A 17,027-nucleotide genomic window follows, 5' to 3' on the forward strand; every position below is an offset into this window, starting at 1 on the left:
GAAAAAGTTTTTTTTTTTAAATACCTAAAAATGTCCAAAAAGGAAGAGGAAATGCAGACAATTGCCATAAAATGTCCATAAAATTGCCCAAAAGAAAAAAAACAAGAAAATAATTGATCTAAAAAGGCAGGAAAGAAAATGTTCAAAAAGCAACCATAAAATGTCCAAAAACAAAGGAAGGCAGAAAATTGCCATCTTTGTAATTAACAAAAACAAAAAAAATTAAATAAAGCGAGAAAATTATTATTAAAAAGGCAGAAAAGAAAACAATCAAAAAGAAGCTATAAAATGTCCAAGAACAAAATTGCCAAAATATCAGAAAATTGAGAAATGCAGATTTTATTTTTATTTTTTCAAAAATAGCCATAAAATGTCCAAAAAAGGAAGAAGAGAGGCATAAAATCACCCTAATGTGTCCATAAAATTACCAAAAATGTCAGAAATTTGACAGAAAGGCAGAAAGGTCTAAAAATGTATACAAAATTACCCCCCCCCCCCACCCCCCCCCCCCCCCAAATCCAAAAGGTCAAAAAATAATGAATCTCCATGTAATGGATGCTGCCTATTTTTGTGTTGTGGTGCAGCTCTAATTAGCTCTTCGGCACTCTGTACATTAGACTAACACTAACACACTGTTCCCTTCATCACAATTGTTTTGCAGCCGCAAAACATTTGAAAAAAAGACAGATTTTTGTGTATTCATTTGGCCTAAAATGGCTCTTTTTACGATAAAGTCCCATCCAGACCGGCACGGGCAACCATTTAATCTGAAGCGTGAAATTGACCAGCATTCCTAGAAGATAAAATACACCAAATGAGTGTAAACACAGATGGACACCTGCAGCCCTTCGTGAGAATCTTGAGAACACAGAAACTTACCTCATACATAAACGAATATGAAGTTTCCAGCTCTGACAAAATAGCATGAGAGCCACCTAATATTTTAATAAGGGATTATGCTACATAAGATGGAAAAGCATTATTGTTCATTCAGTACTTGAAATTTATGTTATGGAACATATTTTAAGTGGAAGTTGATTTATTTATTGAATAATATTCACTGCAATGAACTTCATTTCTCTTGAACAACGGTCACAAATTGATCCACTCGCCAGTTGTCCAGGTTTTGTTTACACGAGACTGCGCTGACTCACATGAACTCACTATTTGTCACTTCCTCATGGGAATGCTCTTAATTGTATTTTAATGGCGGCACAAGCCAAGGTTGAGTCTGAAAGAACAGCTCTCAGCCTTGTCTTGTCACCAGAAGCAGCCATCTCCCGAGTGGATCTGATTCCAATCCCTTGCCGGCGCCCACTCAGACGTCACCGATAAGTTTGTCAGCTTCGCTCCGGGCGGCTTGCACACGCGTTGCACAGCATTGCGTTTCATAGCATTGGGAAGTCTATACAAATGGCCTTCCCTGTGAAATTGAATTAGCATTCTCAATATGACACGCCATGCAGCTTGTATTACACAGACGCAGTGACTCTCGTTTGACTTCACACGTGCCCGTGGTAATAATTGCTATTGCTTTGGTTGACTTAAAATTGAAGTAAACCACTACAAAAGAGTAAAATGCGGGGAGTGTGTTGCTCTCCAGACAAGCTGACCGGAGTAAACCACGTCCTTTCGGCTAGGATTTCACGGTTGCCCATAATTTGTACCCTTTTAACCTAGGAAATGGAGTCATCTGTCTCTATCAGTTAGATGATTCATACCTCCGAGGAAGCAAGCGGGGCTGACAGCTCAGTAACAAGGACCAGCCAAACCCTATTTGTCTTCCAGAGTCAATAAATAAACTGTCCACTTCCAGATAGTATTTCATTAACGTCCAATTTGCAGCAGCATTGTTCTCAAATGGGCACAAATGAACATGCAGTCGCATATGAAGGACAACGAGCTATTATCCAAATCGTATTACCTCCCCAGAGTGACTTATTGATTGTGCCTGTTAGATGAGCCGTATACTGTATATAGCCAGGGGGAATTTTTTTGGCAACAAATACAGACGGAAAGGGGCAAGGGCCGTCTGACCTTGCGTCAAACTGGCTGTCGCGTAACACGGGGAGTCAGCTTGAAGCCCCCGCGGAGGCGGATAAACGTGGCGCTCTGCCTGCCCAAGTTTTGATGTCAAAACTAAGCGGATTTTCAACGGACTCTTCGAGTCCTTGTTTACTGTCTGGGCTACTTTGAGCTAATGTAAGGTCCTTTATGAGTTTAGTGCGTATTTGTCAAGTAAAATGGGTTGTAATGTACAAAAAAATAAATAAAAATAAACACACAAAAAGAAGACAAATAATCTGACCATCAGTCTTTACTAAAGACTATCTAGCCAAGAGAAATACCATTCATCACAACACAAAAGACAAACATCACAAATATAACCAACAAACCCCAAAAAACCAAACCAATAAAAAAATATTAAAAAACAATCTGACAGGCAAGCTAATCCAAGGTCTATGTAAACAAAACAAATATAATTCCATCACAACACACAAAAAAACCGACATGACCAAAAAACTCAAAACATACGGTACTTAATAAAAACATACATATTCACAACCTACACATATATACACATACACATATCCTACTCCACACTCACTGCTTCTGTGTTTAAGAATTATGGGAAATGTAGTCTGCTCGAATGCGAGCTGAGCCTTTTTGGTGACGTGTTTCAAATGTCACAAGTTATGGGACGGAGCAGAAAAGGCTGATTAATGTCGAGTGCTCTGACTCGTTTAGTGCTGCTGAACTGTCAACCAATATAGCATTTAGCATTAGCTAAAGTAATAACACATCCACTGGTCTCTAGATTGACTAGCAATAGTTCCTGGCGATAATTTATTGTATTTGATTTTCTGAAAAAATGGTGTCCCGGTTTTTAATATTGAAAATCTGATCAACTACACTCTTTTAGTAATTTTGGGAAGCTTTTTTTTTTTAAATCTCTTTAACTCAGTCATAGTGCATATGTATGGTATGATTTTAATGGTGAGGTTCCTTTAAGGTTGCTTCGCATTTGTGCCAAAGACTGTCAGAGAATCAGCACATGGCCCGCAGAGTTTCCACAATGCCTGCTGCCCAAATGTCAGGTCCGCCATTTGTTGGGCCCAAAGGTGAAAGGCCAAGTTCCACATCGAAGGTTAAGCAAACAAACCAATAACAAATAGGCCACGTTTCACCACCAAACATGCGGCCAGAGTTCAAATGCAAGACTTGGCCACGCGCTTCAGCTGCCAGGGTTCCTGGGTGGCATCTCATTTGGCAGCGGGACAAACCTGTGACTCCTGAATGCGAAGAATTCTACATTTTTTTCTGCTTCATTTGGAGTCTGGTGTTATGTCACTTCCAGTGTTGGCTCGAACTGGGCGGCGGATAAAAGTGCCTCATCGTATCGATGTCAAATCTGAGGCCATCGCATGCGTACGACTCCTCTCTTAAATGTATTGAACCCATCTGTGCGTGTTGCCGCTAATCCTGGCCACAGATGCAGACAAGGCTTGCCGCCTGTAAGTGGGCTTGCAACTGTTTCTGGTGTGGTTAAAAGGATGCGTGTTTCTGGTGAGCGTCCGATGTGGCGGCTGTTGCTGATTGTCCTTGTAGCTGCTTTTCCGTTTGCTCCGCTGGAGGCAGATCAGCGAATAACCAACATCCGTTTTAGTTGTTTTTTGTTTTGGTTTTTTTCTTGCAGGAAATCTGTGAATGGTTAGGACTTGTGCATTGTCCTGGTAGTCCAGCATCAGCATACCTCGTAAAGATGTTGTTTTCTCTTGCAGAGGTCCGCTTTGTTTTAGTGTTTTAAAATGATAAATGTCGCTAACACATACGATAAAAACCAAAAGGCAATTTGAGCCTTTGCGCATCGCTCCGAATTAGCTTCTTGCAACTTTTTGGGATCGTGCATTCGCCTTGACCGTAATACAGTTTTCCTTTTCTGTCTTCAAGATGTTTGAGGTTGTCAATAACTTGAAAGATATTTGCATTTCAATACCACTTATGGTTGTTGCATATGTACGGCTGTGTTCCTTCTGGAAACAGCCCGCATGTCCTTGAAAGACCAACGTCTCAATGAGCCATGCGTTTTGAATTATCTTTGCAAAACCAGAATGATGGCACCAAAGACATGTTTGGATTGGCCAGATTTGATCTCCTCTTGAAATGTATGGGAAGATCAATCTCTGAATGAAAGTAAAATAACTCAAAACCGCAGATGTGATTCCTTTTTTTTTCCAGCCGTTTGTGGTCAAATGTGCTCACAGACCTGAATCACAACTCTCCGCTGACAAAAGTATGTCGGCCTCTGCGCCATTTTCAAGAATAATAAACTAGTATATAATGTAAATATAATAAACCTTTGTGTTCAATATGTAACTGTTTATTGCTACCTTGACAGGACTCCCTTGAAAGACTTTTGTTTTTATCTCAGTGGGATATTTCCTGGTTAAATAAAGGTCAAATGGGGGGAAAAAATAGATATAGTGGACCACAGTATCCTATTGGCTTGCTTGTTTCACTGCTGTATGGTGTTCCACAGGGTTCAATTCTGGGGCCTCTGCTGTTTCCATTGTATCTGCTTCCATCTTAAGAAAGGCCTATATAAATAAAGTTGAGTTGAAAATTACCAAGTTAATGAAAAAAAGTCTTGATAAAGGAATTAAGAGCCATTAAATATAGTATGTCAGTCACACTTTACACATGCCATGTCCGCTCTTGTGGCTGTAAAGGGCACGAAAGAACCGAGTGGTTGCACGTAAACTCCAGTGAACTTTTAGTTCTAACCAAGCATGTGAACCCGAAATGATTCAAACATTGCTGGATTGCGATTAAAGGTTGTTTCCAGTTATAAATGACAAACCCCAATGTTTTCCTTCTTGATTCTATTTTCATGAGTGGATGGTGTCTGTCATGTGGATTGTTGACCGGGTAATTTGGGAAGCGTTTGCTTGAATTTCCTTGATGTCAGAACAACATCGCGTCTCAATTTACCACCACGTTGGAGTTCAAAGTCAGTTGTGTGATAATCATGTCAACAAACGCCCCATCTGTTTATAGCATGTGGCACAAACAACAGGGAATGATTACGCGGTGATTATATTGCAGCGCCATGGGACACACAATTTATTAAAAAAAAAATTAAAAAAAATGATGCATGTTTGAAATCCAATATGTGAAACCTCACAAGACTAAGATTAATACAAACAGGCCCTCACACCCTTTTCCATGTCAATGTGACTGTCTTTCTGATCAAGTTCAGGCATGGGTCCATAAGACTTTTTGTGTGTGTCCGTTGGATGCTAGATCATAGCGCTCACACACACGTACGAATGCCATCCATTGTTTTGTTGCTCAGTGTTCGAATGTCTTGAATGTTGTGCGTTGTGCCATGTTTACCCCTTTAGGGATTGCCTGGTCTCCCCACGTTAGCCGCTTTGCACAGCAATCAGATCCTGACCGTCAAGGTTTGTCGGTGGCAGCGTCACCTGTTTGCACAGTGGCACCCCTCCGCTGCACTCGCCAGGACCGCGCCCATATTTAGCCCTCCCTGCCTCCATTGTCACAACTTTCCTTCCTTCCAAAATGTCCCCACGTTGAAAGCATCCGGTGGCCTACAGCCCGCTAATATGCGGCTTTCTGGAACAAGAAGCAGAATCTCTAAACTGAAACGCGGTCTGGTTTGTGTCCATTGATGCTCAAATGAACAGTGGAAACGCCAAGAAAAATACTATGCTGGTGAACCTATGTGGCAAAGTGCTGTTTTAAAGTTCATGCCAATGGTTCACCGCAAATCCTTAAATCCATCAATGTGGCCATCTGTGCTGTTTCAGTGAGCGCTAACGGCGCTTCCTGCCAGTGGACAGCAGCTACAAGGTTTTGCAATCCATCTTGGTGTTTGTACATTGAGCAGCTCCTGGGGTTCCACTTTGCAGCAGGGACAATGAAGGATGTAGATGATGATGATGATGATGATGATGATGATGATGTTGGCGGCATTTTGACAGAGACAGAGAAATTCCCACAGACTTAGACATAATTATAGCCTTTAAGCTCCAAAAAATTAGCAAAGACTTCCGAAGCAAGACTCCACTTGCGATGCAGAAGTGTGGATTTCTCTGATTATCTGTGAAGATGCTCCTCAAAAGTTTAAGAACATATAGACCTCTGATTCCAATTTTTTTTTCTGCATTCACTTTCCGACCATTCCTCCTTCCTCTTCCTCTGGGATCTCAACCTTCTTCAACCTTCTCTCGCCTCTGACCTGCTCACCTGCTCAGATGGTCTTCCCTAAGATCAATCACGGCTTTCTTTCCGCTGACCAGCAGCTTATAAAGCGACGTCTCATTAAGGTAGCGGCTGGAGTCTCTCAGGCTCTCGGAGTCACTTCTTTCTCTGCTCTCATCTCTTGTTGATTGTTATTTGTTTCTGTTTTCCCCTCGCTTGCTAACCTGCGAGATAAGTCATGAGCATTCATGCTTCTGCAGGACATTCTAGATGTACAGTTCAACTTGTAATGTGTAGTGCATGACGAGAACTAGAAATCAAAACGCCGCCTTAGCATTGAACTGCAGTACTTTCTGTTTCACAATATTGCACCTGGCTGACATTATCTTTGTTTTGCTGGTCAGGGGGATCAGGGGCAAGCAGGACCACCAGGGCCTCCGGGGCCCCCGGGTCCTCCAGGCCCACGGGGGCCCCCGGGGGACACGGGCAAAGATGGGCCAAGGGGAATAGCAGGCGTATCAGTGAGTATTTGCTATATGTATGTATGTATATGTATATATTAGGGCTGTGCATGAATTGGTGGTGATGCGAATTGGCCATGAAAAAGGAATGCAAATCTATTTTTTTCCCTCATATCCATTAGCTTTATATACATATATATTTCTATATAAAACTGCATATCACGTTGCATTTTTTATTTTTTTTATTGTCTTCCAGCTTCGTTGCTCGTCATATTCAATTTGAATCTCAGTGTGCCGGGAAGCTTTGTTCCAAGACATACCATCCTAATGAATGCTCGACAAGCGCAACATGATTGTGCTTCCCACGAGAATAGTTCCTTGTATAGATTTACATACACTTGGCCGTGTTTCATTTGAGCACAACATTTTCCATGTCCACGTCACTGGCATCACACTAATTGATTTGCGCTCTCTCTGTGAGACAAAGAAGAAGCAGAAAGGCCTGTCAATTATGCTGTGCCGGAGCCTTCGCGGGAGCTCCAGATGATCTTTGTTGTGCTGGCGGTGGGAGCGCAGAGAAATTAAGTGTCGTTAGCTGCCTCGCTCCAACTTTCTGATGATTATTGTCAGCTCTTCCAGTCACAGTTGCAGTAGTTGTTGGTTTTCCAAGAAATTAAACCTTCCTTGGCTTGTGGTGCTTTCGGTTCTCTCATCATTTATTTCTCCTACTGCAATTCTGCTAGGGGGGTTGAGGAGCAGGAGTTTTCTCTTGAATGTAAAAGATTCGCCATGCTAGGTGTATGTTTTTCACACCAATTGGAAAACGAGTGGTGATAAGCTCAAGTTGCAAGCACAGTTGCCACCTAAAATATAAAACCATTAATCCTATGAATTCTTTACCACAGGGTGATCAAGGGAATCCAGGAGAAATGGGACCTATGGTAAGAACAAGCATTTCCACAAGTAATCACTGTTTGTGTGTGTGTAAATGTTACATGTTCATATTCAATATATATATATATATATATTAAAAGGGGGCAGGCGGGGGGGGGGCAATATAATAGGCCTTTACAGGAAAAGGACAATCACAGTGTCACTCAGTGCCGATATAAACAAGCAGAAACACTTTGGACATAAATCTAACCGTGACTACCGTCACTTAGCTGAATGTATACACGGACTCTGCAGCTTTGCGTCTCAAAATAGTCAAATAAAACCTAATACAGCTGTGTGATTAGCTTTGGCTTTGTAATGTAAACACGTGCCGCGGCAACTTCAGACCCATTCCGACAGGCTCCTTGAAATTTTCTTTTATACATCCTCAAATCTAAAACACTATTTACACTACGGCTTGGCTGAAGACCATTTACTAGTGTCTGCCAAAATTGGCCAGTAAATCAATTTAGTAGCTCTCATAGACAGCTGCTAGAATGCAATTAGATCGCGTCGCTAGGTTGCAAATTGCGGGCAGCATTTGGCTTTTCTGTACGAAATATTCCGTCTGAGTACAATAAAAATAAATACATGAAGTACTCACGTTACATCAGCTACAAAATGTCCAAAACGAATCAGGAGACGACATCGTTTTAGAGACTCTTTTTTTTTTTTTTTTACAAACTAGCTTGAGGCTCTAGCATACGCTTCCTTCACTGCTTAGAGCACACTTGCTTGTCACTATAACTGATATGCACAACAGAAATGTTATCATATAAAATTGCAAAATATTGCATAATTCTTCATACATATATATATTTATATAATCAACTAAGACTAAAATTGGAAATTTGAAGTGTTTAAAAAAAAAAATCAAGTCGCAGCTTTGTGAGCATTACACAGCACTCTGTCATTATTAAGTTGCATGAACAGTGACATAAATGGCATTAAAAGTCCTTTCGAAATTAAGACAACAAGCTGTGGAAAAGTACAGCGTCCAACATTATCAATCTCACTCAAAGTGAATTAAATATACAAGATATTTACACAGCGTTTAATCATTACTATGGCGAAAATGACTCACGGTGTGCAGTTGTAATTCCGTTACAAGACGTTGCCGCCCTGATACAGTAAGGACACACTGTTCTAATTAACAGCCACTGAATACACATTTGATGGACTTTTTGCTCATAAAAAGCTGCAGGTGTTGAATGATCTCACAAGGGAATTGGAGGATGCGGGAAGCTGATGGAAGACAATTTGGACTCTACCTCCTAAATGTCGATTAGAGAACATGTAGGTTATCCGACAGAGAGGGTAGGATGAGGTTGTAATTCTAAAAAAAATAACTATCATCACAAATCCTTGTCCAACAAAATCAATATATTATAAACAGAGGGTGCAGACCCAAAAACCCAACATGGTGTGTCTCACTGTAATTCCTGAAATGAAGTGTATTATTTCATAAGTGTGCCAATACATTTGTAACTCGAGACTGTTAAATTGTTTTGAAATACGGACAGCGCTAAGGTTGTTAAAAGATGTGACATCTCCATCATGTCTCCGCCCAGGACAGGTCCTTGAAAATCAATCTAAAAATATGATATGCATGGAGAGGAAACGGGCGCTTTGATCTTCAGGTCGAAAATGTGAACTGCTCTTGGACCTGGAGTGTCTATCTGACGTCGCCTCGCATTTCTGATGCGTGCGATTGTTTAAGAGACATGGAGGAGATTTCAGAGTTTTCCAGCAGCCTTCGAGGACATATGGTGCTGGTTAGAAGGATTAGACATTTCTTGCAGGGCGGAGGTGGGAAGGGGAAGAGAAAAAGGAGGGATTAGTTTTCAGAATTTCTATCCAAATCATCAGTTCCATTAGGTTTTCTCTGTGGGAGTAAAATAAAAGCTTTTCAGCTCTAAGATGTAGTGTAATAGAGTACAAATACTTCATTACTGGATTTAAATAGAATTTTTTAGAACTTCAACTTTGACATCACATTTTCGATGCATATCCAACCGAAAATTCAAATTTCGCAGGTTACATTTAATGATATGAATCCGGTAAAGTCTTTCTTCCCTCACTTGTGAGCAAGACCCCAAGATATTTGAACGTAATACTGAGGTCACCAAACCGGACCCCTTCAATTGCCGCCTATGCTAACGTCTGGAAAAATTCTGTCTATGAAGATAATGAACAGAATATATGTGACAAAGGGAAGCCTTGGTGGAGTTCAACCCTCACTGGAAAAAAATCTGATTTACTGCCGGCAATGTGGGCCAAATTTGGACACTGGTCGTACAGCGAAAGAACAGACCGTATCAGGAGGTCTTGGAACTTGTGGGAAAGCAATAGTGCACGCACGTTTATTGTGCTTGCGGTTTTCCTCCGGTACATGACCAAAAAAATCTTGCCTTTTGGTGTTATTTCCATGTCACGCTGCACTGGTCCTCGCCTTACATTCCGTTCATTCCAAAACGACCCACAATGCACCAGTGATCCACCTTCATTTTCTCAAGCCTGCAAAGTGTAAACACAATTCAGTTGCTTGATGGTAACTCAGTGTTTTGAAAGCGCAACGTCGCCGCCAACTCGCCTCTCTGCCGTTTTGTTTACGCTTCTTTCAAAAGCTTTATGATTAAAATGTTCGCCCTTTAAATAAAGCAAACGCCACCATAAGCTCTCCGGTGCTGTGGTGAGCACGCTGTTATGCTAACCTGCAGCTCCGCTGGTAAAACATAAGGCCCTAAGACAAGTCTGTAAGACTTTCGGAAAATAACAACTTCACGTATCAGATGAGAACATCAAATTGCAGAGATTTAAGAATGGGAACAGACGCTTTCAAGAGAAGTTGTTAACCTGCTCTGTTTGGGAACTTCCCGAAATGCAGCTATTTCCTCATTGTTTGCCGTTTACTGATCTCGACCGAAAGCGGAAAAGCACTCTGTTTCCGATTGCTTCCCATTTGTGAACATTCATCCTCCTTATGGTTTTGGAACAGACGCATTGTGCTGATCCTCACTTTGGCAGGAACAAAGGGCCCCGGATTACTACAGGGAGCTCTTGACTGCCGCTCACTGCCCCCCCCCCCCCCCCTCACCTCAATGGTGCTTTTCAGCCAGTAGCTCCTGAGTGTTCTCAGATGGAGCCAAGCAAATTAGTGCTCAGGCGAGTGGCACATGCTCACATACCTAGTGGGTCGTAAAGATGTTTACCAAGGCCTGCTGAGGATGGCTCCACAAAGGCAAGCAGAGGAAAGTCCTTTTCTGGGGATAATCATAAGTTTCTTATGAGTCAATGCAGCTCGAGCAGATACGGACTTGCTGCAGGGACAACTCCTTAAAACAATACGATGGTTTACCAAAACGAAGCAACAGCAATCTGTTCTGGTATGAAGCGTAAGATATAGTCCTCATTTGTTCTTGTGTTTGCATTCGAGAAGTTTGTTTTACAGGCTATAAGAAAAGAGCCACCTTCATCTCTGGTTTGAATCATTTTTAAAGAACCTTGTTGCCACATTTGCATTGACTCATTTTTATTGACTAAGGCCTTCCAACCATTGCCTCATTTGGCTAATAAACCTACAGGCTTCCCGTAAGCCAAACAAGACTATGGAAGGTGGAGATCGCCACCAGCAGAGATCGTGTTGTTGTGATTACTGCTAAAGTTGATGTTTGCATCTTTATAAAGAAAACAAGACTTCAGCTGAAACTGGAATTTACATTATTGCGTCGCAGTGTTACAACGCTATATTCACGCCCATGCTCTATTGCAGTTTTAAGCAATCAGGGTTTCGGGCATTTACCGAACACTTACTAAAATACCTAAATAGTCATAATTGCGTTGAAAAACTCACAAAATGACTTGGTGTGAAATTATTTACTTGCATGAATACACGATAAAATTTCACATATCAAGGTTATGGAACATATCTCCCGGCATAAACGGGAGTTGACTATATTTGACCTTCCCTTGTGTAACTCGTTTTATTTTTTCCAGGGACCTGAGGGGCCTCCAGGACTCAAGGTAAGCTACCTTTTTTATTTACAACCTTAGCTTCTCCATAAATAATAAATCATTGTGGCACACGCAGGAAGTGGCCGTCTATGAAGATACGTGATATGACACACGGCCTGAATAGACATGTTAAGGGCTATAACTCTACCAGCGTGGCGAATGGAGAGGGAACTGAATGAAAAGTGTGATGCAGTGATACAGGCTGAGGGCCGCTAATGCGAGGAGCAGATGTTGGCCATATCCAGCCATCAGGTAGCTGCCAGTGTTTGTTCAGTGTAACCCAATCAGACGTTTCCTGTCTGCGCTGTCATGCAGGACCTCACCGCCGGCAATGACAATGTGTGTGTGTGTGTTTAAAGGGCCGGGGGGGGGGGTTGGTTCAACGATGACACGCCAGCTTGTTAATGACTGGTGAGCCTGGCCCCCAAGGCTCACTCAATTAGGTTTCCTCAACGTGCGGCCTTTAGTAGCTTTTAAGGTGCCATTCAGGTGATTGAGGTGACGACAGCTCATTTTTACCACTTGAGGTGTTTTTAAAGTGAATTTACAATCAAAACAGTGGGTAGCGTGGCAGCAGTGTGCCGTAGTACTTAAATATGCAGTGAATGCAATCATTTGTCTCGCTGCTTAATGCTTTCTGCAGTGCAATTATAATGCGCCTAAAGTCATTTTCTAATTATTTTCCCAGGGTTCACTGGGGCCTCCTGGTATTCCAGGTGTTGATGGACTGAAGGTGAGTTCATTCCAGTAAAAACACATTTAAGCGCTGCAGTTGCTGGTTGTCGACCTTCATTTTTTGCCTTTATTATTTTTTTTGTCGTTCTCATATGCGGGAAAAAAATCTGCCTCATAAAATGACCACAGTGCGTAAATGCGTATCGGACTCCGTTCTGCATCGAATTCCCAAAGCATATAAAGAGGACATGGTGCAGGTGTTTCCCAACAGCCTGAAGGACCGATGGGGAATCGTTTAAGAGATGCCATCTTTGTCATCTCAATCCGACATCTAGAACAGGAGAGCTTGTGTGGATTGAATAGGAAGTAGAGAGGGTGACTGTCAGCTTTTAAACGTTGAATATCTGAATCGACAGTGTAGAATCAATCAACTCGAGGGAAATAATGCTGATGTGGCGCTCTGCGTGTGTGTGTGTCTGTGTGCTGTCCATAGGGGGATCTTGGCATTGGACTGGACGGCATCCCCGGAGCCAAGGTCTGGTACACACGTATTCCGTGCCATCATGCCATCTCATATTTCCTCCTCCTTAAACTTACTTTCGTTTTTCTTTTCCGCCTTCTTTTTTTGGGACAAATATCTCTGCGCATGGATTTCAATATAATAATGTTATTGTGAAAAATGCTACTCCCTGTTTTGACTGAGGGGGTTGAATCTGATACTTGATGGTTCTGTCTGGGGATAAATGCTGCCATAACACAAGAGAATTGTCCTAATCCAACATGAATTGAGCACCCTGGATACAATCTGACCCACTGCGGCGTTAGTAATACCCTCTGCTTTCTTTGCCAACAGGGTGAAATGGGAGAGCGAGGTGAAAAGGTAAACGACCCGTTCAGATCTTTCAGGATGATTGTTCACTCCGAAGCAGTAACGATTGCTCCGTGCTCATCTGAAAGTGGAGGCGCGTTTTATTCACGTTCCTCAAAAGCCCATCGTGATGTTTTGCAACTTCTCGAAAGAACCCCCCCCCCCCCCCTCACTCCAAAGCAATTTGGTGATCGACGGCCCAATAATACTTTCGACTCATTAAAAGTGCCGCTCACCTGAAGTATTGGAACCATGTGTGAACCATTTGTGTGACGTCGAAGTGGATTTAAGATGTTCATAAAAGTACCCCCGCCACCCCTTTCCCCCCCAGCCACTTTTATTAGCTTCTCTCGATGAATCAAGCACAACACTCCTCTGACGTTTTTGTTATTCCGTCTGCGTTGAAAACTAATTTCTTTTTTCATTTGCTTGCAGGGCGATATGGCGGAAGAAGGACCAAAAGGTGAAATCGGGGAAAAGGTGCGTCCATTTCATTGTCTTCCCTTCTTGTGGTTTCAAATATTTCTGTATAAGTCAATTGCACTCCACAAGGGTAGGGGGAGCCCGAGAACAAAGTCCAGCAGCAAGTCCAGAAAAGAAAAGACAAAAATGTCAACACTGTCAGAGTGATGACCACGTTTCAATCCGGCAGCTCGTCAAATGGAGATCCAACAAAAAGACAAACTTTTTCACAATGGTCGCTCCAAAATCATTTTTCATTTCATTATTATTGCACATCCTTTTCACAAGTGTTCATTCTGCCTCTATGATTATTGTTAGAGTGAAAAGGTGTCAAATGCCTGACAAAGGAAATTTTAACATTTAAAATGTGTTTCAAATATCAATTAGGGCCTGGAATGTCCAATTGGTCTATTTAGTGTCACATCAGCATGTGCAGAAATGTCTGTAAGATCCGCACAAATATCAAATTTCATTTACGGACAACAGATAAATACTTTTTTTTTTTTTTTTTGCATCTCCTGAAAGCAGTAGGTATGAAAACAAAACGCATGTCTGACTGATGGCAAGATTGCTGCACTCAAAACGTCACTGTCAATTTAGCGCCGCTCAGCTCTGATTGTTTCTCACTTAACACGTGTGCCAAGAAAGACACCGTTCACGGGAAACAGATGCGGAACATCGTGTGTGGAAAATGAGATAGCGGCTAACACTCGACCGGGATCAGGCCTACCTTGGAAGCGAAGCAAAATAGTTGGAGTACAAATGGACAAATGGAATTGAGGTGGGATCAAACGTGGCTATTACATGATGAGAAGAGACAGGATAGTGTGAGGAGCTGGAAATTTGGGAAAAGGGGAGAGTCCATTTCTGAGGGGCAAAGTATTGGATTCCGAGGGAATATTTGTCATTGTCGAAGCAGGAGCCTGATCCATCAGCGGCTACATGTGTGCGTGTTTTTTAGGACGCGAGATGAGGGCACGCCGTAATGCCAAAGTTAACAATAGGCAGCACGCACTGCGGGGAAAATAACGGGAACGCTCTGGGAAAGAGCGAAACCGCAGAGAATTTAGTCTTGAGGGGACTTTGCACGTTACAAAGGGGGGGTTTGTTTAGACAGGCTTGGGTGGAGGTTGTGAGTAGGGGAGGGAGGAAGAAGGACCCAGAGGAGAAAATGACAAGATGATAGATACACCTTCATTTCGATGCGCTGAGGCCGATGATGCCATTCCCTGTGTGAATGTTTTTGGGGCTGTCGCGTGCACACGTCAAATATCAGCCACTGTTGCTTTCACAAGCCATCAACACCTTTCATGAATAATGTGTCTGCTGAAAACCAACTATTGCCACACTTAAAAGTCAAAACACAGACTTCTTAATTGTCACGCCAGTGTAAAAAGAACTCGATCGACTTGAGCAAGTGGCAATCCATATGGAGGTGCTGGAGTCTGCTCGTGCACAAATGGCTGCAAACAGATGTTGAAGCTGATCTGCTAACCAGGTGCAGCATTTTTAAATGTCACCAGGAAAAATGACTGCGACATTTCATCTATTCAGCAATGCAACTTTGAACGATAACTTGTTACGCCAACCACAAGAAGGTGTCATGCCATATCACTTAAGCCAAAACTCCTTGCATCTGCCTCTCCCAAAGTTTTGTTTGTTGGTTTTAAACACTATTTTATGACCTTTTGAATTGTGTGTCGGCATGAAATGTTGAACTTGTATGCAGCTGATCATGGAGCCTCCAGCATCCAGACATACTCGCTTAGGCAAATAGCTGGAAAATTGCCCAATTTACCAAGCAGCAAAGCAGTTGCGCTTTTATCTTCAACTTGCAATCCTCAGCATGGGTCGCGGCTGCCTGTAAATTGGAGCTGTGGCAACACGCTTTAATCGCAGGATGTAGCCCTAGTATGCTAATTGGCCCAGTCGGGACATTTCGGCGAGCTGTGCCACACGCAGTTGCGGTTTCAGCTGCAGGTCTTGTGGCTCGGAATGAAATATTTATGAAATCAGGAAGTCCCCATAAATTTTCCTGTGAAGGTCCACAGTGACGAAACAACCCACATATGTGTGAAGTGCGTGTGTTGCATCTTCTGATAATTGTTCTCACATGGGCTACTGTGGCATTTCAAAATAAAAGCAGACACATCCCGCTGTTAAATTACCCAGTGCTGTATAGGTTAGCAGTTTGACAAGAGTGCTTAGAGTGAATTAGTTTCTTGTCTAGCAAAAAAGGCCTTTTTGTAGTTAGCATTTGTAATGTGACATTTGAGGTTTTTGTTTTGCTGAAGTAATTCCTCCAAATGAGCCTTCGGGCTTTTGTGCAAATTCTTCAATTGCAATTCTCGAGCAAATGTGCTGAAAGCATACTTGCTGGGAGTTCAGACGTGCTAACGCTCAAAGCCACCTTGTGCGCCATGCATCATAATGTGTCCCATAAAAAGCTTGAAGTGCGCAGCAACGTCTGAGCAGCAGGCGCATGTGGAGAAAACCGAAAACCACAGAGTCCATAAGCAAAACCTGCTCTGGGTGCTCTCTCTCTCTCTCTCTCTCTCTCTCTCTCTCTCTCTCTCTCTCTCTCTCTCTCTCTCTCTCTCTCTCTCTCTCTCTCCCCCTCCCTCCCCCCAATGACCACACTTCATTAGACTCATTGGCCCCTTGTTTTGTCTGCAAGGTGGCACATGGGAGCAGTCTGGCTTCTTCATGTCTGCAATTTGTGGGATCTGTTTGAGCATTTATTCCATATCCAGATTAGTGTGCTGAATTGTCTGAACATTAGTGCGCTCTTTGTGCTCACTAGTAATATGATTCATCACACTCGTAAAAGGACTAGCGGGAACTAATAAAACGGCTTAAATCATCGCTCCACATTGGACTGTATGACAGTTAGTCTCTTTGGGAGGAGCCAATTTCACCACTATCCCTGTCACCTGTGGTGTCCCTCAAGGATCAATCCTTGAGCCCTACCTATTCACCTTTTTTTTTTACCTTTTAGGGGGATGCAGGCTCTTCTGCAGCAGGCATCAAGGTAAAGCACTTGAACAAGTCTCATTGGCAAATCTAAACCCCAAAAAAGCATTAACAAGCGTTGTCATTGTTTGTGTTCCAGGGTGAACCCGGAGAGCCTGGAAGAAGCGGACACAAGGTAATGATGGCTTTGCTGCAGTTGAAACTAAAAAGCGAATTCTGTCCGTGCCACCGGACGTCCCTGTGCTAGAGCAGCGAGCGTGCGGGTTGCACAACATCAAATAGCTCAGGATCGAGTTTTGATGAGAGAATTCCAATCTCAGTCGAGCCTTTGTGTTGGAAGTGCGGAATGAGGACCAAGGTCCACGGGGGGGGGGGGGGGGGGGCTTGCCGAGCAGAACCTGACGCTTGACATTTGG

General features: G+C 42.7%; 1 protein-coding gene across 6 annotated transcripts in view; it reads left to right on the forward strand.

The window, feature by feature from the left end:
- col25a1 (collagen type XXV alpha 1 chain) overlaps positions 1-17,027 on the forward strand; it is a 72,680-nt gene that overhangs the window by 39,293 nt on the left and 16,360 nt on the right. For all 6 annotated transcript variants that reach the window (XM_086058225.1, XM_086058221.1, XM_086058223.1 and 3 more), the window contains 10 exons: positions 6,279-6,350; positions 6,630-6,746; positions 7,592-7,627; positions 11,616-11,642; positions 12,322-12,366; positions 12,802-12,843; positions 13,162-13,188; positions 13,612-13,656; positions 16,637-16,669; positions 16,751-16,786. In XM_086058225.1, coding sequence (XP_085914351.1) covers positions 6,279-6,350; positions 6,630-6,746; positions 7,592-7,627; positions 11,616-11,642; positions 12,322-12,366; positions 12,802-12,843; positions 13,162-13,188; positions 13,612-13,656; positions 16,637-16,669; positions 16,751-16,786 — 480 coding nt within the window. The remainder of the gene's footprint in view (positions 1-6,278; positions 6,351-6,629; positions 6,747-7,591; positions 7,628-11,615; positions 11,643-12,321; positions 12,367-12,801; positions 12,844-13,161; positions 13,189-13,611; positions 13,657-16,636; positions 16,670-16,750; positions 16,787-17,027) is intronic.

This window comes from Leptonotus elevatus, chromosome 17, assembly GCF_054856555.1.
Source record: "Leptonotus elevatus isolate MCC_2025b chromosome 17, RoL_Lele_1.0, whole genome shotgun sequence".
Classification (NCBI taxonomy): domain Eukaryota; kingdom Metazoa; phylum Chordata; class Actinopteri; order Syngnathiformes; family Syngnathidae; genus Leptonotus; species Leptonotus elevatus.